Consider the following 26,085-nt stretch of genomic DNA (forward strand, 5'->3'; position numbering starts at 1 on the left):
TAAGGTGTAAGCTATTTCAGTTACTGCTCCAGCATCATGCTTGCCTGTTAGCTGCCATGTTCTCTCCAATGATGGGTCTTGGTCTTTAATCCTTTGTAATGGAGATCCACCCCCCCCCCCCTGCCCCATTCAGTGATTTCACTTATAAGTTGCTTTGGCAGTGGTGTTTTGTTATAATAGGAAACTAAGACGGGAATTCTGCTGAGTCGGTTTTGACTGTAAAGGTCTCTTTGGCCTTGCATTTACTGCAGTGTCTATCCCCAAGCATTTGCAGATGGCCAGTAAGTATCCAACAGGTAAATTTGAGACGCCTTGAATTTTCTTAAGCTGGATCCTCACTCTGCTCCTGAGGTCTGCAGGATGCAGCCCACTAGAGGTGGGATGCAGTGGGTCTTTCTTGTTCAGATTCCAGGTCTTTCTTCCTGCCAACGGTACCAGGGAGAGCCATGTAGAATACCCCAAGAAGTTCAAGTTTCTGCAGTTACTGTGGGCATTCAGGAACCTTGTCGGCAGATTGACTTAGTATGTGACTGGTCACAACAGTGGTCAAAGGGAGTTTGTGGGTCTGGAGGGATGGCTCTGTGGTTAAGGGCACTTAATGTTCTTACAAAGGATAGGTTTGATTCCCAGCACCCAAATGGCGGCTTACTGTAACTCCATCTTCCGGGGATCAGGCAAGAATGTGGTACACACACACAGATGCAAACAAAGTACTCATACAAATGAAATACCCTCCACCCCAAAGGTATATATAGGGGAAATGTCTTTAAGTCTTACTTAGGGTTTCTATTGTGATAAAACACCATGACCAAAAAGCAAGTTGGGGGAGGAAAGGTTTTATTTGGCTTATACTTCCAGATCACAGACCATCACTGGAGAAAGTCAAGACAGGAACTCAAGCAGGGCAGGAACCTGGAGGTGGGAGCTGATGCAGAGGCATGGAGGGGTGCTGCTTACTGGCTTGTTCCTCATGGCTTGCTCAGCCTTTCTTATCGAACCCAGGATCACCAGCCCAGGGGTGGGACCATCACCCCCATCAATCACTAATTAAGAAAATACCCTTCAGGCTTGCCTACAGCCCGATCTTACGGAGGCGTTTTCTGAATTGAGGTTCTCTCCTTTCAGATAACTCCAGCTTATATCAAGTTGACATGGAACTAGTCAGCACAAAGCCCAAATATTCAGATCACTGAGGGACAGGGGAAATGCTGGACATGTCAGGTCACACTAAGTCTAAAGACGGTTTCATATTGGATGACCCACAGCCTGCACACACCACAGCATAAAGCATTACTTAGTCCTGTCATGACTACGCATTCTGCTCAGCCCGTTTGATTTTCATGCAAAGCAACTGATAGGCCAGTTTGTCAGTCTCTTTATTCACAAATCAGTGTAACAGTGATGCTCAGTTTCAGTGTTGCATGGAAAGCATATGTACAATAGGAACGTTATTTTACACAAAGAAGCTGTTAGACATGCAGCCTCACGCAGTCACCCCCAGCTCCCCTCTGATTCTCCTAGTTTGGGATTGGGTAATTTCTTGGTTCTTCTATTTGTGATGGAGGGTGTAACAGGGAGTCCACAGAAACAGACTTCTGACGATAAGCAGCAGCAGCAGCAGCAGCAGGAGAGAGAACAGCAGGTATCTACAGATTCAACTACTGTTCCTATGCTGGACTTCTGTGAGTGCCAGGGTTGACTGTATGTCTGTGCATACTTGTGCATGTGTGCGTGTGCATGCGTACACACATTAAGTACACAGCTGGTGTACTTAATAGGAGAGAGCGCATGCACACACAGAGGACAGATTCAGTCCCAATGGTTACATTAAAAACATTGAATTTCCAATGCTAAGGATTGGTTTCTAAAACATAAGCACAGTTAGCTACAACTGGAAAGGCATGGGCAATAAAAAAGCTAAGCCAAACGTATTTCATTTATCTCTAATTTTAAAATAATTCATTTTCTTGCTTGGTATGCAGGTGAGCAGGGGAGAAAGTGGCACATCTGCTATGCCTGAAAAAAAGAGAAAACAAAATGTAAGAATGATCACGGGGACGATCAGTTTAAAAGTGGCCCAGGTCAGAAGCGAACTGTGGGCACCTCCTCCTACTCTCCTAGGCATAGACATGAAAAGGGTTTGATGGGAAGCAGACTGGAGAGGTGGACACTCAGACGGAAGCAGCTCACAGGGAACCAGATGGAGAGGTGGGACACTCAGATGGAAGCAGCTCACAGGTAACCAGATGGAGAGGTGGACACTCAGACGGAAGCAGCTTACAGGTAACCAGATGGAGAGGTGGACACTCAGACGGAAGCAGCTTACAGGTAACCAGATGGAGAGGTGGACACTCAGACGGAAGCAGCTCACAGGTAACCAGATGGAGAGGTGGACACTCAGACGGAAGCAGCTCACAGGTAACCAGATGGAGAGGTGGACACTCAGACAGAAGCAGCTTACAGGTAACCAGATGGAGAGGTGGACACTCAGACGGAAGTAGCTCACAGGTAACCATATGGCCGCCTTCTGGGAAGCGATAGCTGCTCGTTACCTGCCTGGCTCGTCACACAGGCTGAGCACTCACCGGCTGGTGCTAAGGATTTCAGTGCTTCCAAAAGATGTGGACTGGAGAACTTTACAAGGCACCGGAGAGGCTCTTTCCTGTCAGCCAAGATGCCCCGACCTAGGTCACTCTTGAACTTGGTTTCCAGCTGTCAAAAAATGTATTTGTAAATGATGGTTAAGTATGGGATCTGCTGGGATGGTGAGAGCTAGTGAACAAATGATGTATTTCATTAATTCCCACACATGGATCAACAAATACAGGCAAAGCCCATTTAACTTGTTAACTGCACAGAGAGTAAAGTATCTGGTATAGGAAAGATCTGACAGAAAGTGTGCTATCTGCCGAGCTGCCCAGCATGGTACTGTTCTACATGGAAGCTGAGTGACTACACTTCCCTCAGCAGAGCACCCTACCCGAGAGAGAAGCCAAAGGTTTGTGCTGCCCTCAGCAGCTTGTTACATTCTGCATCCAAATAAAAGCAATACATCTCCGGCCTGGAGAAAGGGCTCAGTGGTTAAGAGCACTTGCTGTTCTTACAGAGGACCTGAGTTAGGTTCCTAGTTCTTATATGGTGGCTTACAACCATGTGTCCCTGACTCAGTTCCAGGGGATTCTACACTGCCTTCTGGCCTCCGTAATGGGCATATATACACATCCAGGAAAAACACACACAGAACAAAACAGAACAAACCTTAGATTTTTATTAAGGAAGACTCAAACATGCCTGGGAGCCTCATGGAGCAGCACATCCTTAGACTCCTAGCTCCCAGGAAGATGAGTCAAGGAGGATCCCACGGTTGAGGCCAGACAGTATCCCAACAGCCAAATGCACCCAAGAGCCTCCCAACCCAACCCCATTGTCCAGAAGGAACACACCGTGAGTGTCACGTGTGTATCATCCCGAGGAACCTGTTGCCAACAGCTCTGGATTCACCTGTTACAAACCAAACCCCCAAACCTAGGTGATTCTTAAAACTTGAAGCACCACGCTGAGATATCTGCAGGATGCTTAATGTTTGCAATAAATTCAAATTGTAGCTATTGGTGAGTTAAAGTGGACAAATGGCTCAGTATTATTCCAAAGCTGTTTTCTGAGGTTGGAGAAAATCAGGTGTGAGGAAATGACTACACTAACAGAACTCAACCACTCTAAGATGTTGAACAAGCAATGCTGCCCATCTCCTGAACCAGTGGCTCTCCAGCTTTAGCCTGTGGCCAGGAGCATGCAAAACTTCTGGCTGGGCACACCTCTCCTGAACCTGGAGGAACAGGGTGGAGCCAGGAGGAACTGGGTGGAGCTAGGAGGAACAGGGTGGAGCCAAGAGGAAAAGGGTGGAGCCAGAAGGAACAGGGTGGAGTCAGGAGGAACAGGGTGGGGCTATGTTTCCTCCCCACAAGAGACTGGTTCCACCACTCCAGAGGCCACACATGGAGGACTAATGTCCTAGATTATGAGCGTTTTAAAGCTTAGCTAATACTACACAGCTAAGAGCCATGGCCACACCAGTGACAGGAAGCAAGCAGCAGGGTCAGAAGGTCAAGGCCAGCCTTGGCTGCATAGTAAATGAGAGGCTTTCCTAGACTACAAGACCTTGTCTGAAAAACAAGCAGTCTGAGGTCCCCAGAAGCCATGGAAAAGCAAGGTGTGGTGGCATGCATTGTGACCTAGCACTTGGGAGGGAGGCAGAGACAGTAGGAGTTTGGGGCTCCCTGCAGCCAGTCTAACTGAAAAGGAGCTCCAGGCTTCTTTGTCTTCATAGTAATTCAGTTGTATATTGCCGGCTGTGGGGACTGGGGAGGTCTATACCCTACTAGCTTATCCACACATAGAACAGTATTTAGCATATAGTAAATGTTCATAAATACTTGAATGAGTTAGGTATGGTGGCATACACCGGTAATCCCAGCATTTAGGAGACTAGAGGCAGAAAGATCTCAGATTTAAGGCTAGCCTGGGCTACTTTGCGACTTGGAGGCAAACCTGACTGACTGACTGACTCAGAAACCCAAAAACAAGAAGAGAGAAAGCATATAACCTACTTAGCTGATTGGCATCTGATGCAGAAAAATCTGTAGTGTAAAGATACTGTGAATTAAACTTGTTCCAATGAGGTGCTGCTGCCCATCACATGGCCGTTAGAGATGACGTGCACAAGCCCATGGCCACCATTAGAACTGTCACTGGCACCTTGACATGAGCCCGTGCTCCTTCTCATAATACCTTCCTTCCCAACCCCCAAGAGAACGGCTTCCTGTGCGTCTTCTGACAGCTACAGAACCCACTGAAACTCTGCTACTGATCTGCTCACCCAGGCCCACAGACTGTTTGGTTTGATTTGTTTTCAAAGGAACAAGTTGGAGATTTTAAAGTGGATTCTGAGAGGTTGTATGTTTAAGTCATATATACACACAGCTTTGTTCATGTACGCTGACAGTTATAAAGGCCAAAGGTTGGATAGTTTTTTGTGTGTGTGGTTTTTCGAGACAGGGTTTCTCTGTGTAGCCCTGGCTGTTCTTGAACTCAGAAATCCTCCTGCCTCTGCCTCCCAAGTGCTGGGATCAAAAGCGTGTGCCACCACCGCTCGGCAATGTTGGATATTTCTTGACCTTGCTCTTTGACACAGAGTCTGTCACTGAGCCTGGAGCTCTTTCACAAAATCATACGTACACGTACACAATGTGCTTTGATCATATTGGCAAAAGCATATTCAGAATTTCATGATGTCTCCTTTGCTAACAAGAGAATTTAGAAATATAATGAAGAGATCTAGGTAACTTATTAAAAAGAGACTAGTGTTTGGACATTTTTCCAATCAGTTCCTGTACCTAACTTGCTGGCAACGTCTGCTGCACCATCTTACCGTGTACTGGGCGAACTCCAGCTGTGGCTGCGGATAGGCTCCAAAGGTCTCTTGAGTGACTCTGTGGATTCTCACTTTTTCTTCTTTGTTTTCATGAATGATCCTTGAATCCACTGTGGAGGGGTTCAGATTAAGAGTGTCATTAGGAACACACGTCACCTTACATAGCAGTCATCCCATCCCTAAACCTGCAGATGGTTTGTGTAGCTCAGATGTGCCCAACACCTTCTTTTTTCATTGAAATAATGATATGACAGAATAGCTGGAAGGCACAGGCTGACGTAGGGAGTAAGAAATCCCACCGTGCCATCCCCGTCTAGGTTCTAATACACCTCCTGAGTAGCTTCCTGACAGTCTCCATGAGCAGATCTGTACCATGCTTCTTCCTTAGCACAGGCCCACTGGCAGGCCTTCCGCCGCTGGAGTCTAACAGTCTCTGTTCCTAACGTCAGCTTTATTTTCTTCCTCTGCTAATCTTGAGTTTAGGTGTTCTAGGGAGAGACTCAGGTTCTCCCGAGTGGTGACACAGCTACCACATCATTCTAGAACCAGCATACTCCGCTCATTAGGAGCACAGGCTCCACCTTAGGACAGACTCAACTCTTGCTTTGAGTTACCAGGCCTTCCCAAAACTGGCTTTCCCGGTGGATAGCACATCTTTGCAGGACGGCCATCAATCACATGCAAACCTTGTGGTATGCTGGTGGGCATGAATGCACTCTCAGTGACAGTCAGCCATTTCAGTAAATTCTCAAGGACACCTGTGGCAGCTTGGCTTTCTGCCTCCAAATACTTAAATCTTGGAGTTTTGGAAAGTATGAAGCAGTTCTGCAGTGAGATCCCAGCACAGATGCTTTACAGTACGGCTGCCATCTGAGAGCCCTTCCCAAGCCTGCCTCAGAGCACACGTACAACTTATCTCTAGTCCAAGGCTTCTTTCATGCAAAGACATTGTGGAGTTGTAATTTTCAGAGGTCTGGGAGAAAGAAAAATAATATGTTACTAATTTGAACATGTTGGAGTAAGACAATTTTCTAAGGTGTAAAGAGATGTTAAATCTTAGTTTTTAAAAAAGTGGCCTTGTCTTACTAAATAGAAAGAAGCAAGGGCTCTGCCACAGGCTGGCAACGCTGAGCACAGCTCCTGGGACAGGAGCCACGCACAACCACGCAGCATGGTTGTGTGAGGAACCGGCGTAACAATGCATCGAGGGCAAAGGATTTAGCCTAATGTTAGAGCATCTGCCTAGCCAATGTGAGGCCTTGGGTTCACCACAGCACCAAACCAAACCAAACCATGTCTTCATACCCCAAAAAAGTCTCTCAGGGGCCTTTTGGGAAAAATAACTTTGTGACCACAGTCCACATTTCTTGCATCCTTTTCATTGACTCTTGCTGGAGTGAGTGACGGTTTCCCAGTCTGGCAGCTAACACGTGACTTCTCCTAATAAAGGGCTGGCTGCACCGCAGGGCAGCAGCTGATGTCTTCTTGGCAGGAGGGTGGAGGGCAGACAAAGAAGGGGCAGTCAGGGAGAGAGCCATCAGTCACTAACTTCTTACCAGGCCAGCATGGCAGCCCAGGCCTGTATCCCCACACCTGGGAGGCAGAGGCCTCAGCTGAGTAATACGTTTTAGACTAGCCCGGGGTATACAAGATCCCATCCTAAACCCCCAACAACAAAAGTAAAAATTATTTTCCTTCTTAAAAGGAAGAAGCATTTATGGTGGCTCACAGTTAGAGTTTATAGTGGCTGAAGTCACAGAGGCAGAACCTTGGGGCAAGAACGTCCTCATGTCCCCCCCTGTCCCCTTAGAGAGTGACTTGCAGGGAGCCCTCACTTCTCTGGTTAGAACAGAAGATAGAGCATAAATAACCTCCTTAAGAATTCCATCTGCCTAGAGTCTGACCTTGTGCAGACATTTGCCATGTACAAAAGAAACCTTAAGACCACAGGGGCAGCTTGTCCTTGTCATTCAATGGAAATGCCAGCATCCAGACAATTCATCATTCTGTCTAGGGGAGGGAGGGGCTCACGAGGCCCCACCCCATTCTGAGGAGCTCTAGGCAAGCACACAAGCAGCCCTAATTAAATGTTCTGACCTCCAAGGCCCCTCCCTGCCTTCCCACCCAGCCAGCCTATGAAGGGGTTTGGCGGGATGAGGACAGGGATAAGAGAGGATAACGGGAGGGGGAGCAGATATGATCAGAGTACATTGTGTCCGTACGATTTTGTGAAAGTTACGTAAGCACACTAACAAAACGAGGTGACTAAAAGCGTCATTCACTGTGTGAGTGACGGTGTGGCCTCCACCTATTTCGTGTGTGCAAGAGAAAAGGAAAACTCAACTTTAAAGAGTTGCTGGCTGGCTCACCTGATTATACTCTCTGAAAGCAATAGTCTTGAGTGAGTCCAGGTGCCGGCTTCTCAGATCCAACTGCACGATCTGATGGTGCTTGCTGGCGACTTTCAGTGCCTTGGAGAAGAAGGAGACTGTTAGGTTGTATGTGGGTCTACACATACTGCTCAGGAAAATGCAGGCGCTGCAACTGAGAATGGAAGAGCCCTGTGTGGGGTGCAGTGCACACCTGAGGCCCCGGCCCCAGGAAGGCTGAGGCAGAGGTGAGCCCTGTCTCAAAACAACCCCCTGACTCTTACAAGTGAGAAATGTAACTCTAGCTCATCCCTTACTCGTGGGACCCCAAGGCCTGCTGCTGACCGTGGAGTGTGAGGTGCATTATCAGACAGATGTGTGTGGAGAGCCGTGCGGCCAGCCGCAGAGCTCCTCACCTGTCCCCAGCTAACAGGAGGAGTAATCACTAAGCCCACATTTGGGATGAATTCTTTTTGGGAAAGCTAGGATACCCACAGCACAGAGGTGTGGTTTGAGTAAGAATGTCTCCCACAGGCTCCAATACTCCAGTGCTTAGGTCAGGGAGTGAACTGTCTGAAAGAATTACAGTGACTAGAAGTAGCTGTAGGAAGTGTGTCACTGGGGTGGGCTTAAGGTTGTAAAAGCCCACAACCCAGTCGGTGCCTCCCCCCCCCCCCATGCACCAGGAGGTAGGTTTCAGCTTCTAGTCCAGTGCCATGTGTGCGGACAAGCTCCCACCACGACTGTGATGGACCAAACCTTTGACACAGCAAGCAAGCCCTCAATTACATGCTTTCTACATAAGAGTTGCCTTGGGCATGCTGCCTCCTCACAATACAATAGTGAATAAGACACAAAGGCAAACCCCTAAAAAGAGAGAGGCTACCTCTGACACGGGCAGTATTTTTGTATACACCAAGTGTGGACAATGGTCATAAATGTCAGTTCCATCCACAGGCAGACTGTAGAAACACAGAAAGCACTAATCCTGACACTGGCAAAGCCACAAAGAGTTTGGGGGTGAGTGGGGTAGGGTAAAGGGGTGGGGAGCTTCGATGACTCGCCCTTACCTTTAGGGACTTTCTGGTTTTAATATTAAGCACATACTTTTACATTGACAATAAAGACTAGACCAAGGCAATACCTTTCGTCACATTTCTGACAGAGAAAAGCTCTCTCTCCTTGGGAGAACCAGAGCTGGGTATTTGTTCATCTTGGTATGCGGTTTCTATCTACGCGGCCCTGGAGATAAGGGTTGCGAGCACTCCAGGTGCTGTACTCTGTTCCCTACCTGATGGAGAAGGGGCACGGTGCTCCTCAGATGGCTGGAAGAAATGAAGACATACGGGGTCTGGGGATAGTACACCACAAATGTGGGCTTGTACTGGTTTGGCTGTGAATACTGAGTTCCCCAGGCAACCCGAATCCACACCGAATTCTCCTCGGAGACTCTGAAGCTGATGGTAACCTTATAAAGAAAAGATGGCCGGGTGGTGGTGGTGGCGGCAGCAGCGGCAGCAGCAGCAGCAGCAGCAGCAGCAGCAGCAGCAGCAGCAGCAGCAGCAGCAGCAGCAGCAGCAGCAGCAGCGGCGCACGCCTTTAATCCCAGCACTTGGGAGGCAGAGGCAGGCCAATTTCTGAGTTTGAGGCCAGCTTGGTCTACAGAGTGAGTTCCAGGACAGCCAGGGCTACACAGAGAAACCCTGTCTCAAAAAGAAAGAAAAAAAAAAAAAAAAAGAAAAGATGTCTTCATGGTTAAATCTCACCATGGCACCAACTACAGGCACCTGAGACACAGTCAATGTCAGTATAATTTTTTGTGCACGTTGGTTTGTAAGTATGTCAGTGTACACATTGCCACAGCACACACATGGAGGAGGGCTCAGGCCACACTCTGTTGGCTCTTTCGACTTCTTATGATACCATTTTGGGACTGTTCAGGAAAACATTTTGTGATTATTTTATGAAGATCTATTTACACCTTGTAAAGTATATCTGAGAAAGAAAATCCCTTAAAAAAAAAACAAAACAACCCGTATAATCTGGCAGGAGAGATGGCTCATAGGTTAGAGCACTTGCTGCCTTTGCAGAGGATTACAGTTTGTTCCTAGCATCAACAGGGTGGCTCCCGGGCATCTGTAATTGGAGGTCCAGGGGATGTGATGCTCTCTTCTGGCCTCTGCAGGCACCAGACACACACTTGCTATACAGATATATAGGCAAACATCAATATACAAAGTAATAAAAGAAATTTTAAAAAATGAGGTATCTGACTGCACATACCTTTAATCTCAGCCTTAGGAGGCAGAGACAGGCAGACCTTTGTGAGTTCCAGCCAGCCAGTGATAGCCTATCTCAAAACCAAAGCAAACCACAGGGAAGTGGGTGGCTTTCTAGAAGCCTTTCTGGCATAGAAGGCTCCCACCCTTAGTTTGACCCTTTGTTTACAGCAGGATTCCTGGGTGGCAATGAGCCCTGAATGCACGCTGATCCTGACGTGTGTCTCAGCAGCTATAGCGATTGAGCAATGTGGTAGCACAGGAGGTCCTGTGGCACCCATTTCATGGCCAGCCATCAGTCTTTCTAAACTTGCAGCTACGACTGGACCTGCTCTGGAGTTTAATGGCCACTGCTAGGCCGTCAGCTAGCTCCCGTCCACCTCTGGGCTCTGACCCGGGAAAGGGGAACCTGCAGAGGGACAGCTGGCTGGCTCCTCTTCCCTCTGGGACTTACTCCAGGAAGAGCTCCTGTTTCCTGATCCCCTGCTGCAATGGCGAGGAACTCTCCCTGGCTGCACTGTGCATTTGCAGAGCAGTGTGTCAGCCCCTGGTGAGCAGCGGAGGCCATGCTCGGTTTTGGGGCTCAGCGGCCCCTACTGGCTGGACCAGCAGAGTGTCCTACTCTAGGCAAGCGTGACTGATGACCAATGGCAGAGCCACTAGCCACATGTGGACCATCTCATGGGAACTCTTTAAGTAAGTTTAAGGATTCATTTGCTTGGTCCTATCAGCCACCTCTCAAGTCGTCATGTGGCAGGCAGGCAGCTATGAAGTGGACACTGTCACCCGAGGGTACCTCTGCCACAGCAGAGCGCCACTGGGCAGTGTTGCTCCTAAGAAGTACTGGGTGGGATGGGCAGGTGAGAGATGGAAGCACCATTTCAGTTTGTTAAAGTAAAATGGCAGCCGGGCGGTGGTGGCGCACGCCTGTAATCCCAGCACTCTGGGAGGCAGAGGCAGGCGGATTTCTGAGTTCAAGGCCAGCCTGGTCTACAGAGTGAGTTCCAGGACAGCCAGGGCTATACAGAGAAACCCTCTCTTAAAAAAAAAAAAACCAAATCCACTCCCCCCCAAAAAGAAAAGGTAAAATGGCATATTATCGCCCACCCCTCCATTTCCCAGATATCATTAAACTGAATTTCATACAAACCTAAGAGGACTTGGGTTCTTACATTTTTTAATGCTCTTTGAAGAATTCTCTTAAAGGAATGTTGGAACTGTTCCATATCAAAAAAGTCAATTTCTTCACCTGTCAAAATGCAGAGATACAGAAATAAGAAAAGGAGAGGTCTGATGTCTTTGTCTCCTGTACCCCAGAGCAGTAATGACCACACCACACGCATGCTCCTGACAGGGCCAGGGGACACACATGAGCAACAGTCACATCCTTCCAAAAGCCTACAAGAGCAGATGGCTGGGCTGGGTGTGGCGGCACACACCCGCAGTGTCACCACTCTGGAGGCAAAGGCAGGAAACCTACCATAAGTGGCGGACTAGCCCTGTCCACACAGTGAGCTCAAGGCCAGCTTTGCCTAGTACTGAATTCTAGATTAGCCGATGATACACAGGGGTACATCAGAAAAAAAACAAATAAAACCCTCTGACAAACAAACAAACACCACTTGCTACTCATTTCTAAACTGCTAAAACACCAATACAGGCGTTTAATTTAAAGCAGGAAACATTACCTGGTTCTTTTCTCATCTGAAAGACAGTCCAAAGCTTCTGGTGCCGATGAAACTGAGTATCTGAGAGAGAAGGGCTTACAGTTAGTACTGCATCTTAGGACTTTGAAACATGTGCTGATAAACATATATTCATTTTTAAAACTACATAATGTGTTAGATGACATGGACATTTTTGAGCAAAGTGTACTTTTGTGGTTCTCCTCATGCCCCAGAAAATACATATTTTTAATACTATACAATAATAGTAACCAATGGATGAGGTGACACAGCTTTGAAATCAAAGTTCAAATGTAAGAAACCCCAAACATAAACTATAAATGGAGTAAATTTATTGCAGACACATACCAATTATTCAACTCAACAAAGATGAGAGTTCAGTTTTAGTATTTACCATCACTCTTGCCAGGTTGTTATTTTTATTTATTTCAAATGGGCAGAGGTTATCTTCTGTTTGTGGTGTTTCACCCGAATTTATGTGTGCCTATGCACGTGAGTGCCTGGTGCCACTGAGGCTAGGAGAGGGCAGAGGGGCCTCGGGGTGGAGCTACAGGTGGTTGTAAGGCAGCACACGGGTGCTGGGAATGAAACCCCGGTCTACTGGGTTCTTTCTGAGCCAGCTCTTCAGCCCTGTATTTGCCACTTTTTACAAACATCTGTTAAGCAAAACCCAGGACACACCCACAAGATGGACTAACTCTGACAAGGGTGTCACTGCCGGCCTTGAGGCCTGAGGCCTCTTCTCCAGTTCCTTAGACACCTCAGTCTTCACCTGCCTGCTTGTCCTCTGCAGCCACCACCCAGGGGCCTTAACTCATTCCACTCAAGCTGCCCCTGGTTCCCTCCAGGGCTGTCACCCTGGCTAACTAACCCTGCCCGCATAAAGCACTCACTGTGTGGACTGAAGGCAAGGGTAAGTGTGTGACACAGACCATGTCCTTCAGAGAGCAAGAGGACCTGAGCAGGAACGGGAGCCAGCAAGCTCAGCTCTTTCCCATCATCCTCCTGGATTCAAACTTCCCTGTGCTGACCTCTGTGTCCCCATCACTCAGGGTACCGGCAACATTGGCACCGTTTTCTTTCCTGAGCCCACATGTCCCTGTCACTGGTCCCTACTTCCCTTCATGGCAATGGGCCTGGCAACACATCACTGACAGATCGGTGTCAAAAGGCAAAGTGTGAAGCCGGCCCCAGAGCATCTCCTGTGGTTTGTTCATCCATCCTTCCCTCCACCCATCCTTCCTTCCCTCCTTTCTTTGTCTGATCCTGTGTCTTATTTGGTTCTGTGTTTGGAGTTGGCAAGACTTGCTAACTGGCCTCTGAGTTAGACTGGTGGAGCAGAAAGTCAGAACTCTTGTCAAAAGCTCTGCTGCACGTCACCTAAAAGGTGACCACTGAGGACTTAGGTCAAATGGAGACAGCTTTCCCTGCAATAGGCACATGCTAGCCTCCCCCCACCTGTGACGTATCTGATATACCTGCATCTGCACCTTCCTCAGCATAAAGGGGAGGCCCCTAGCTCATGTGAAGGTGCAGAGAATCCTGCAAGCTTACCCCACTTGTCTGTGTCCCTGGGTTGGGTGGAAGCCCCTTCCACGCCTTGGCCCCTACCCTCCTCTCTATCCAGACTACAACCTCATGTGGGCTGCTGCCCTCTCTTGCTTATACCTCTCTGGAAGATCCCTCAGGTGTGTGAATTCTAGTGCCCCGGTCTTTTATTCTGTAACCAGCATGCTCTCTCAAAACCCAGGCACCTAGTAGTTGTTTTGGCTCAGAACCTGTCCAGGGCTGACATCATTAGGAGAGATGCTGAGACCTTTCTAGTGGCTTCCAAGTCTCTGTGTTACCTCACTGTCCCGTCCACGGGACCCCAGCTCACCTCTGCGCCTGCAGCTCAGACGTCCCTCCCCCGCCCCCCTCCCCCCAGCGTCGGCTCTGCCAGGCTAGTGCTGACTCATCTTTTAACTTGAATACCATCTCCTCAAGGAAGCTTCCTTACATGACCGCTGGAAAAGAAGTCCCACCGTGCTCCTATAAGCTCTTAATTCTCCCTCACAAGCTAATGTTAGGTCTACCTGAGATAGGTAACGCTTCTCCTCAGGTAAACCCTAGTCAGTATCTAACAGAGCGCCAGGCGTCTGCTCTGCTCACCAGGGTTTTGGGGATCCACTTCTTTTTTTTTTTCCTAAGGAATTAATCATTTTCACTTTGTGTGTATGTGTCTATATGCATGTAAGTGCACAATGTGTGGGCCCGGTGCCTAAGGAGGCAAGAAGAGGCTATCGGAGCCTTTGTAATGAGGGTTAGAGACAGCCGTGAGCTGCTGTCTGGATGGTGGAGAGAACACAGGTAGCAAGTACTCTTAACCGCTGATCCATCTCTCCTGCCCTGCACCTACCACAGCTTAGAGTCCAATTACCGAGAACAAGGCAAACTAAATCACGCGCAGATGCAGCCATATCACAGCTGGGAAAAAGCTGAGAGGGACGATTCTCTCCAACACTTCCAGTCACATAGGCAACTGGTTAGTTTTCTGTCAACTTCATCAGACTGGCCTGTCAACAAGCCTGTGGGACTTTTTTTTTTTTTTTGATTGGTATGGGATGGCTCAACCTGCTGTGCTGTCTATCACCCTTATGCAGGTGTCTTTGGGTTCTACAAGAAAGCAAACTGTGTAAGCCAGGATGAGAAGAAGCCAGTATGTAACAGTCCATGGTCTGCTGAGAGCTTCTGGTGCCACTTCTAGGAATTTGGCATTTGTCACTGGGCTCGGACAAGGAAGCAGGCTCAGATAAGAATATTAGAAACAGCGACCACGGGGCTCTGTTTACTTAATTATTGTCTTGTGTGACCCCTGGGCTCACTACTTTGCTTAATTACTATCCTGTGTGATCTCCTTGTTTACTGCTTCGCTTGATCCCTTTGCCTTTGATCTAAGAACTGACCATGTGTTCTGGATGTACCTAGAATGAAATCAAAGCAGGCCGGAGATAAAGGAAGCTGCTTCAGCCCCAGCACGGGCTGGACTCATGGTATAATGCTGGCTCATTGTCTTCTTTTTCAGCCCTCCCTCCCTCCCTCGATACCCTGCTGACTGACTGAGCTGGCTTGCTCAATGGCCTTTGCTTCAGTTCTTGCTGGCAGGTTTCACCCCTGATTTCACCTTCATGATGGACTATAAACTGAAATACAGTGGCCTTTCTTCCCCAGATCGCTTTTCATCATGGTTTTTATCCCAGCAATAGAAAAAACAAACAAACAAACAAACAAACAAACTAGGGCAATATATAATGACAACAAATTAGTTTAAAAAGGGGGGGAGGCTCTGGGTCAGAGAGTTCAGCTGTTAGGCACCAGCTACCAAGCCTGGCAGCCTCTTGGCAGAGTTTGATCCCTGGGGCCCTCAAGGTAAGACGGAGCCGACTTCAGCTACCTGTCCCAATGTCCACAGGTGTGTTGCTTGTGTGCCCCTTCTAGTAAATAAAATTTAAGAGACAAACCCCTGCATCCAGAGGAACTGCATCTGCTCCAAGGGCTTGACATGCAGTTTCGTCTGATCCCACTGCAGCCCTACTTGATTTTGATCATTATTATACACATTTGCCAAAAGGAAGTAGCCAGGCAAGTGTGTGAGCTGCCCCCCCCCACCCCCCAGCACTTACAGGCAAGCCATGATGGAGACATGAAACCAATCCAAGCTGTCTGTTCTTAGGGTCTATGTTCTGAAATTTTAGTAAGGGAATTTTGAAGAAAACAAAGCCCAAGAAGTAGCAAACCGTGAGAGGCAGCACTTATGACAAGTTTTCTGTGGTGCATTCCCAAACGAGTAACAAAGCCAGACAACTGATACCTTACACTCGTGATAATGAAACAGCTCCTGTCTCTAAAGGTCCTGAGTTCCCACAGTCCTAAAGATGGGGTCTGACTGGTCCATGTCCACTGACTTAGGTGAAGTCTGAGGGCCAGGGTGGAGATACAATTCAACAAAGGACACTAGACCCGTCAGTGAGAGAGCAGGAATCTTGTTCCAGGCCTCTCGACTGTAGAATCTGCTTCCTTAAAGATTTATTTATTTTGCCGGGCAGTGGTGGCACATGCCTGTAATCCCAGCACTTGGGAGGCAGAGGCAGGCGGATTTCTGATTTCGAGGCCAGCCTGGTCTACAGAGTGAGTTCCAGGACAGCCAGGGTGACACAGAGAAACCCTGTCTCAAACAAACAAACAAATAAACAAACAAAAAAGATTTACTTATTTTTATGTGTTATGTTTTGCCTCAGTGTGTCTATGTACCATGTGCATACAGTGCCCACAGAGGCCAGAAGAGGACAACTAGAGTTACAGGTGGCTCTGAGCACCATGTGGGTACTGGGAACTGTACTCAGGTCCCCTGCAAAAGCAGTCGATGCTCTTAACTCCTGAGCCATCTCTTTTGACCCTAGAATCTGCCTTAACATAAGAAATTCCCTCTGATGAAACAAAATCCCAAAGTAAAGGCAAATCCCCAAACTTACACATAATGTCTAACAGGGCCACGTCATCAAGACTTGCACACTGCTTCTGAAAAAGAGGGGTAGACCAATTAGGAAACAAGGCATTAGCTCCTCAAGCCCATTTTAGGGCTGGTCAGAGCATCCCATGTTGAAGTGCCTATTGCCTTGGTGGTCTATCTCCAATCTATAGTCTCTTCATAAGAAACAGACACCCCTCCAATTCTTACCCTCAGTCCACACTCTCCAGAAACTCACTTCACATTCATGACTTAATGTTTACATGTTAAAACAGAAAAAAAGCTGGGCAGTGGTGGTGCACGCCTTTAATCCCAGCACTTGGGAGGCAGAGGCAGGCAGATCTCTTAGTTCGAGGCCTGGTTTATAAAGTGAGTTCCAGGACAGCCAGGGCTACACAGAGAAACCCTGTCTCAAAAAAACCAACCAACCAACCAACCAAACAAACAAACAAACAAAAACAAAAACAAAACAGGAAAAAGCCAGGTATGGTAGGTCACGGATGAAATTCTACTCCTTGGGAAGCAAAGACAGAAGGGTTGTAATGAGTCAGCCCTTCTGATTCATTAGGCTGAGGTCAGTCAGGACTACAGAGACTGCCTTAAAACAAAACACCACTCTTGAACATACAGGGAACTGCACACACACTGGTTTGCATGTGAAATGTCCCCAGAGGCTCACATGGCGAGCACTTGTCACCAGCAGGTGGTGCTGTTTGGGTGGTGGTGGTGGAGCCTCACTGGAGGACACAGGTCAGGGGAAGTGGGATGCTCTGGAGCTGGCCCTACTTCTTGCTCCCTGGGGTGCATGCAGCTTGACTGGCCTGACTCCTGCTGCCTGTGCTCTTCCAAGGCTGCTGTGCTTTCCGAATCATGGTGGACGGAGTCCCCAGGAGTGTGAGCCAAAACAAACCTGGTCTTGCTGGAGCTGCTTCTGTCAGGGCATTTCATCAGAGCCACAAGGAAGCCGATAAGCTCACAGTTTTCAGATGTGGCCACTGGCATGTCAATGTGGCAAACATGTCCAACAACCTCCAGGTCGAATTTCTCTGTGGCTCTCACTCTCATATCCTTTCCTGTCCCCAATTCTCTTCGTCCCAGTCCTTGGTACTGAGACAACTACGGATCCGTCTGCTGTCATAACATTTGTAATTCCCAGTTTTATATGAACGTTAACATAAGGTTGGATTCTTTTCTGATCTGGCTTCCTTAACTCAGCATAATTATTTTGACACCTAGCCATATTTCTGCATCTATAGCTCAAGTCCTTTTATTGCTAGCAGCTTTCTGTGAACAGACACAACATGTTGCTTACCTGTGGTTGGACTTGGGCTGCCTCTAGGTTTCAGACATGAACATTGTGCTAACAGATGTGCCTTTCTGTGGACATGCCCCTGTTTTCATTTCTCGTGAGGAAATGTCTGGCAGTAGAATGACTCAATCTACGGTCTACAGTGGCAAATATTTAGACTTTTGGAGAACTGTCAAGGGCTGGAAATATAGCTCAGGGAGAACACTAACCCAGTAGGTCTGAGACTCTGGCCTCCATTCCAAGCACTAAAACTCAAAATGAATGCTGGGCTTGAGGTATAAACAGCTCAGCAGGAAGTTCCGACTTAGCAGAAGGAACAGGGCCCCATCTATTCCACAGGTATGCTCTGTCTTTTCAATCGCAGCCATCCTAGCGACCATATTTTGCGGCATTTATCTGCATTTATTTGCTGACTAGAGATTCTGAGCACTTCTTCACATGCCTGTTTACCATTGGCATGTCTTCCGTCCAGAGTGTCTAGCCAAATGTTCAAAAAAATTACTATGAGTGTTTTGCCTGCATATATATCTATGTACCAGGTGTGTCCCTGGTGCCCTGGAGGCCAGAAGAGGGTGTAAGATCCCCTGGAACTGGGGTTAGATAGTTGTGGGCTGCCACTTTGGTGCTGGGAATAGAATCAGGTGTTCTGGGAAAGCAGCTGGTGCTCTTAACCACCAAGGCATCTTCCCTACCATCATTTTTATTACTATTATTATCATTATCATTAGTATTATTACTTTGATTCTTTTTTTTCCGTATTACTGACTCCTGAGGCATTCTAACATGCTACTTGCAGGTCCCTGACGGACCAGCATTTAGAAAGTTTCCTTCAGCAATTATCAAATTCATCTCGAACAACAAAAAACCCAGGATACCTAAAACTATTCTCAGCAACAAAAGAAAATCTGGGGGAATCAGTATCCCTGACCTCAAGCAATACTACAGAGCAATAGTGTTAAAAACTGCGTGGTATTGGTACCGTGACAGGCAGGAGGATCAATGGAACAGGATTGAAGATCCAGAAATGAACCCACACACCTATGGCCACTTGATCCTCGACAAAGAGGCTGAAAACATCCAATGGAAAAAAGATAGCCTTTTCAACAAATGGTGCTGGTTCAACTGGAGGTCAGCATGCAGAAGAATGTGAATTGATCCATCCTTGTCTCCTTGTACTAAGCTCAAATCCAAATGGATCAAGGACCTTCACATAAAGCCAGACACTCTGAAGCTAATAGAAAAGAAACTGGGGAAGACCCTTGAGGACATCGGTACAGGGAGAAAGTTTCTGAACAGAACACCAATAGCGTATGCTCTAAGAGCAAGAATTGACAAATGGGACCTCATAAAATTACAAAGTTTCTGTAAGGCAAAGGACACCATCAAGAGGACAAATCGGCAACCAACAAATTGGGAAAAGATCTTCACCAATCCTACATCAGATAGAGGGCTAATATCCAATATATATAAAGAACTCAAGAAGTTAGACTCCAGAAAACCGAACAACCCTATTAAAAAATGGGGTACAGAGTTAAACAAAGAATTCTCACCTGAAGAACTTCGGATGGCAGAGAAGCATCTTAAAAAATGCTCAACTTCATTAGTCATTAGGGAAATGCAAATCAAAACAACCCTGAGATTTCATCTTACACCAGTCAGAATGGCTAAGATTAAAAATTCAGGAGACAGCAGGTGTTGGAGAGGGTGTGTAGAAAGAGGAACACTCCTCCACTGCTGGTGGGGTTGCAAATTGGTACAACCACTCTGGAAATCAGTCTGGCGGTTCCTCAGAAAACTGGGCACCTCACTTCCAGAAGATCCTGCTATACCACTCCTGGGCTTATACCCAGAGGATTCCCCACCATGTAATAAGGATACATGCTCTACTATGTTCATAGCAGCCCTATTTATAATTGCCAGATGCTGGAAAGAACCCAGGTATCCCTCAACAGAAGAGTGGATGCAAAAAATGTGGTATATCTACACAATGGAGTACTATTCAGCCATTAGAAACAATGAATTCATGAAATTCTTAGGCAAATGGATGGAGCTAGAGAACATCATACTAAGTGAGGTAACCCAGACTCAAAAGGTGAATCACGGTATGCACTCACTAATAAGTGGATATTAACCTAGAAAACTGGAATACCCAAAACATAATCCACACATCAAATGAGGTACAAGAAGAAAGGAGGGGTGGCCCCTGGTTCTGGAAAGACTCAGTAAAGCAGTATTCGGCAAAACCAGAACGGGGAAGTGGGAAGGGGTGGGTGGGAGGACAGGGGAAGAGAAGGGGGCTTACGGGACTTTCGGGGAGTGGGGGGCTACAAAAGGGGAAATCATTTGAAATGTAAATAAATTATATCGAATAAAAAAAATTAAAAAAAAAAAAAGAAAGAAAGTTTCCTTCAGTCTGTGGCTTTTCTTCACAGTATTTTTCAAAGAAAAACAAGTGATTAATTCTATCAGTTTACCAATGGCCTTTTCTTTTATGAACCATCCTTTTGGTTAGTCCAGTGGAGTAAGGATTTCCCTCTTGCTTTCCCTACATATTTGATAGGCTTCAGTATTGCATTTGCGTCTTGGATCTAATTTGAGTCCAGCTTTCTTTTCTAAACAGTAGAGGGGATGGGATGACTTTGTCATATTCGTTAGACAATCCTCCTATTCTGCTGACCTTGAATTCACTACTTAGCCTAGGCTTTATCTGAATTCTAGATATCCCTGCCTCAGCTTCAATAGTTCTGGAACTGAACACATCAGCTGCCTCGGGCAGCAAAGGTGTTTGTTTCGCACGCAAACATCTAACAGTTGTAGCCTGTCTGCTGGAAAGATTGTTCTTCCCAGACTTGTTCTTCGTAGCTTTGCTTTTTTTAAAAAAAGAATCCATTAACAGTATGAACATACTGTATGTCTAACTGTAGTCTATTGTATCAATTTATCTGGTTGATAATTTTGAACACCATTACCTCACACAGCAGAATCACTTCCTGGGCGAGAAATTCCTTTCTCTGCTTCAAGTTTACAGTCTGCAGTTGGCCTTCAGACAAGAAGTCCCAGGCTTCTAGGATGGGCTTCATCTCACACAGAGGGATTTTTAGGATGAGCCTCCGCAGGAACTCGGCAGTATTCTCATCCATCTCCGTGGCCCTGGACCAAAACAAAGAGCACAGTAATGCATTCCTCTTTAAGCTGCACAGGTGAATATAAATATGCATATGTGCATATATATATATATGTGTGTGTGTGTATATATATATATGTGTGTGCGTGTATGAATGTATGTATATATACATGTATATACATATGGTCTCAGGGAGCCTTAGGCTAGACTCAAACTCAGTATGTGGCCAATGCTCACTTTAAATCATTAAAAAAAAACCAAACCACACTTATTTTAACCATTCATTTCTTGGTATGACAGGGAGCCTCTGCACATGAATGCAGGTATCTGAGGAGGCTAAAGGTACCAGATTCCCTGGAACTGAAGTTAGAGCTGGTTAGGAGCCCCCTGATGTGGGTGCTGGGAATTGAACTTGGGTCTTCCACAAAGAACATCAAGTACTCTTACCTGCTAAGCCATCTCTCCTGCCTGACCCTTCAAGTTTTGATCCTTCCGCCTCTAGTTTCCACGTGTGGGATGATGGAGTGAGTCAGTGCACTACGTTCCAGGCAGTGGTGGGTTAAACCTCAGGCTTCCTGCGTCAAGCCAAGACTCTACCAACTGAGCTAGACCTACAACCCAACCTCTAGATTTTTTTCCCTTCATTTTTCCAGAGGCAGGGTTAGCCTGGAATCTATCATGTAGCCAAATCTGATCTCCTGCCTCAAGCTCAGAGCTGGAAATAGAAGGATGAGTCACTATTTCCAGGATGCTTCAGAATTAAAAATTAGTGCTGTTATAATATGGATAGGATTTGTATTTCACAAGTCTGCACTGAACACCTACTTAATGGTACTGAGAGTTGGCCATTCTTTAAGAAGCCTAAAGGAAGCTGATTCAGTAGGTCACAGGGATATGACCCTCAGAAGGGATTAATGCACTCTCATGGGAAGTCAGGTCTAGTGGAACTTGGGTTAGTTTCCTACAAGGATTTTCTTCTTTTAAGAGAGCACAGGAGATGCTACTGTCAGTAAAGCCCTTGCTCTACATTAGACTGAGTCTGATCCTTAGCACTCTTGTACACATCCTGGTGGCGGAGAATAGTGTGTGTTTTGCGGGCAGAAGCCTTGAGGTGGGAGGCTTGCTCGCCAGGCAGTCTAGCAGGACTAGCAGACCACAGAGTGAGTCTGTCTCAAAATATAAGGTGGAAAGTGACAGCACATGCTAATCTAGTCATGGGGATACAGGACTGTAAACTTAGCTCAAGGAGGCTGCTAGGGCTACAGGGTGCTGCCCTGTGTGGCTCCTCCCCCCAAGTCTCTTCCAGCCATCGTCTGCCTTCTCAGCCTGCCCCTCACACAGGACCCTGCATTAAAGCCCTCCGCCATGCTCCGATGCACCTAATAGAGTGAACGTTACTCAGAAACTTATTTCTGGAATTCTCTATGTAATACTTTAGGCAGTGGCTGACTCCCTATGGTTGTGAGACAGTAAGCATGGACACTTGTGGCACTTGGTTTTCATGCTTCTGCGCACCGCCAGTTGACCATACTGTCCTGCTCTGTGTCTGAGGCAAAGCCGTCCAGGGCCCACTTTGTCTTGAGCCCTGAACATGGGCTAGCTCCCTTAGCAACAGGTGACACTCGGGCGTATTAAAGCTGTGGTACCTGGATGGGAGATCCTGAGCCTTTTATCTTTCTTTAGCGCCTTTAAAAGGCACAGCTAATCCTGTTACCTCAACTGGACGACCAATGCAAACAAGCATAATTTCATTTCTTTTCTTCTTTCCTTTCTTTTCTCTCTCTCTCTCTCTCTCTCTCTCTCTCTCTCTCTCTCTCTCTCTCTTCCTTCCTTCCTTCCTTCCTTCCTTCCTTCCTTCCTTCCTTCCTTCCTTCTATTTTTCTGAGACAGGGCCTTTCTACATAGCTCTGGCTATACTGGTACTCCCCATGTAAACCAGGTTGGCCTCCAACTTAGAGATCTACCTGTGTCTGCCTCCCAAGTGCTGGGGTTGAAGGCATATGCCACTGTGGCCAACAAACAGGCATGATTTTCACGTAAAGACTAAACAAAGTTTTAATTTCCTTGACCAGCTTGTCTTCTAGAAAGAAGCAAGGCCTTCAGTGTCCATGTTTAAGGTGAAAGGCAGCCCTGTCACATCGCTTCCCTCACACCCGAGGACTAAGAGTGAATGGATGGCTAGTCCTCATAAGAGTCCTGGCTACACCAGGCATCCACTATTACAAGAGCTTCTTGAATGCTGCGTGTAATTTTCTGCCACTGACTGTTGGCTAAAGATATACAATTGGATATACTTAATTTCTTCTTAGATATGAGTGTGACTGTGCGAACATTACAACATGGGTGTGCTGGGTCTCCCATCTAGACAAGTGTCCTGTCCCGGAACTGGACAGACAGGCAGTTGTGAGCCCTTGATGTAGCTGCGGTGACCTCCACTCAGGTCCTCTGCAGGAGCAACACAGAGCTACTCTCTAGCTCCTCCTGTGAGACAGGGTCTCGTACAACCCAGGTGGGCCTGACCTTCTGGTCTCCCTGCCTCCATCTCCCAGGCGCTGCCATTACAGGCGTAAGCTACCAAAGCCAGGTTCATGTGGTCTGGGAGATGGACCCCCGGGCTTACCGCATGAAAGCAAGCATTCCACCAGCTGAGCTGCCTCTCTAGTCCCAGTCGAGTTCATTTAAAAAGGCAATGAAAACCACAGCATGACTGAGGATAAAAAAGAACTGAATTAAGGTTGTGAAAGTGGAGTTATCATTTGCCGTATTGTTCAGTTATGAGCCTATTCTCCCTTAAAGTCAAAACCAAAACCTTTAGCATGGTCTACAAGACCCTCTATCACATGGCCTTTGCTTCCTCCATGTTGCTTGCCTCCTCCTTTTCTTCTTTGTGTGTGTGTGTGCACACACGGATGTGTATGTGAGGACGGAACGCAGGGCCTTCCTTGAGGCAAACAATCTACAACTGAGTTACAGCCCTGGTTCCACCTCCTCAGCTCCACTGTGTCTCAATTCCTGTAAGATAAAGGGATCCCTCTGAGGAGAGAGCATTGTTCCTGCTGCTACCCTCTATAGCGGTTATTAATAAAAAGGTACTGCCCCGCCAGGCCTCTGCACCAGGGCTCGGTGGGTCTCACTCTGGACAACTCTCACTGCATCCCAGCTGTGTTTCCTCTCTGCCATTGACTCTGTAAATGGTGGGAATCCCACACTTCTGCCCAGCACCCATTCTTTCCAAGTATCCAGTAAACCATGACTCTTTAACTTAGTTAACCAAATACCTTTATGTATATACAACTCCCAATTACATAATGTCAGTTTACAATGATAAAGTCTTATCCCAATATTTCTAACCTCTCCAAAACACCAGGAATACGTCTGAAGCCATTTGGATATCCACCACCTTTTCTGCTCCCCTTGTTTGGTCTACACAGCCTCTCTCCGCTCCTCACCTCTCTTAGCTCCTCCTCCTCTCCCTCCCCCCCCCTCAATCACTGGCCTCTCAGTGCCTCAATGTGAATGGATTGGAAATTATCTTGCAAAAACCCTCACCTATAATTTCTTGTGGTAATTCAGTTCTCAGCTTCGTTTCCCCCCAGGAAGCACACTGCAACCATCCAATTTTTTTTTCTCAATCTTCCATTGCTGATTGCTCCTTACAGAACCACCTGCCATCAGATTTATTATCCTATCATAGCTACATCCATTTTCTTGTGTGCGTGTGCTCAAGACAGGGGCTATCTTGATCTTATTCATGACTCTGTCTCTAAAACATACACCAGTGTTATGATTGTCCTGGCAGGAGCAAAGCTATTCTAAGGAGAGTCACTTGTGAGTTTCCCCTTTGAGACAACAGACAAGAGAAATGGAAACTTGCCAAGGAATCTAATGGAGAAGGAAAGGCTGACACCTGGTGCCAGTCAGAGGGAGTTTTCTGTCTCCTCGTCAGACCCTCTTGCAGAAGAGACTGAAACCTGGACAACGATGGCTCAGAGATGGGCAGGACCACACCGTGACCACGACTACCTAGTTGCGTATACCTTCTGCTTTCTGTTTAATGTTCTGTTTCAGGACTGAACACTTGGTGTGTGGGTCCCTAGACCTCTTTTGCCAGTGTGCTCACACCGAATGCATTTCTCTTTTCTGTATTTCATTTAAGACTTGTCCTTTTAGTTGGCCTACTGAGCCTAGCTTGTTAGGGCTGCCAGGGCTCGGGGCTCTGATCCCAGCAATTTCAGTGACCATTTGTCAAATCACACAGTGAGCCTGGTCACCCAAGAACAATGTCATATGCACTTGACCAATGCCTGAAGGAAGAATGACTGGATACCCACCCTAGGCAGTGTGCATATGGGAAGGATACGGCTCAACCATCTCTCAATTATTAAACCATCTGAGAGGGCTTTCCTGGCCTCGGTGAGATAAATTGGGGGAGGGTGTATGCAAGGCAGGCGTTTCCCCTACTCCAGGACTGACCAGGCTAGATGCTGCTATAAGCTTCGGAGATCAGGGTATTCAGGGTGGGATAACCAATGGCAAGATGTGACAATCCTTAGCACTTCCAAAGATTCCTAATTCTGAGTGATCTGTAGCATACCATTCTAAAAAGAAATGACAGAAAGGGCGTAAAACATCAACAGCGTTAGCAAGCTTTTGAGTGAACTTTTGACCTATTTCAATTTCTATTTTCTAGCGCTTTATTATGGTAGCTACTGAGACATGGGTGTTGAATGAACACGTGACAATAATGATCCCGTAGACGCGCAGGGGCCACAAAAACAGACGGACGCGACGCTAGGATTAGGGGAGCTGAGGCCCAGTCGGAACGGAACCTAAGGACCAAAGTAAAGCAGCTCTAGAGCTGGCAGCCCGGAGCTTCCACAGAACGTATTCCAAGGGGCGCATAAAGCCCCACCCAACTCCGGGCGGATATGACGCCACGGATGCTCATCATCGCCCTCTTGGCCCAGACCAGGCTCAACTAGTGTCACTCCTAGGCTGAGAGCCCATGGCGGAACTGCGCCGTGGCAATGCCCCCGTAGAGGTCTGGGGCCTGGCTTCCGCAGTCCTCCCGCCGCCTCTGTGTCTAAATCGGTGTCGCTAAAGTCCACCTTACCAGTCCGCATCGGCCTCCTTGTCTGCAGCGGTTCCCGCCGAGGCGCTTTCGAAGCCGCCAATGGCAGCTTGGGCCCCGCCCACCTGGCAAGGCCTCCGCACGGCTCCGGCTGCACAGGGGGACGCGTCTGTGGGCGCCCTATGGAAAACGCTTTGGATCCCCAGAGTCCCTCCACTCAGGGATAGGATCAGGTAAATATTGGTGTTCTCCGGCTTGAATTCCACCAGAAAGTCAGCGCTCTGTGCTGTCCCCGCCGAGCATCGGTCGT

The 26,085-nt window shown here is 47.4% G+C and overlaps 1 protein-coding gene across 5 annotated transcripts; it reads right to left on the reverse strand.

Annotated features, from left to right (window-relative positions):
* Positions 1-1,358: 1,358 nt before the first annotated feature.
* Positions 1,359-26,059, reverse strand: Cenpn (centromere protein N). 5 transcript variants are annotated; one of them, XM_052166295.1, is made up of 13 exons: positions 25,818-26,053; positions 25,178-25,302; positions 23,325-23,411; positions 20,550-20,730; positions 16,276-16,321; positions 11,768-11,827; positions 11,252-11,328; positions 9,092-9,268; positions 7,801-7,902; positions 6,341-6,404; positions 5,429-5,541; positions 2,586-2,712; positions 1,359-2,016 (listed from the first exon to the last, which is right to left on the reverse strand). In XM_052166295.1, exons 3-13 carry the CDS (start codon positions 23,339-23,341, stop codon positions 1,934-1,936), a joined length of 1,047 nt encoding a protein of 348 aa, XP_052022255.1. In that variant the 5' UTR covers positions 23,342-23,411; positions 25,178-25,302; positions 25,818-26,053; the 3' UTR covers positions 1,359-1,933. The 5 variants fall into 5 exon arrangements, with proteins under 5 accessions (XP_052022255.1, XP_052022256.1, XP_052022254.1 ...); XM_052166296.1 differs by lacking the exon at positions 25,178-25,302 and having other exon boundaries at positions 16,276-16,318; positions 25,818-26,059; XM_052166294.1 differs by lacking the exon at positions 25,178-25,302.
* Positions 26,060-26,085: the final 26 nt, after the last annotated feature.

This window comes from Apodemus sylvaticus, chromosome 21, assembly GCF_947179515.1.
Source record: "Apodemus sylvaticus chromosome 21, mApoSyl1.1, whole genome shotgun sequence".
NCBI classification, from domain to species: domain Eukaryota; kingdom Metazoa; phylum Chordata; class Mammalia; order Rodentia; family Muridae; genus Apodemus; species Apodemus sylvaticus.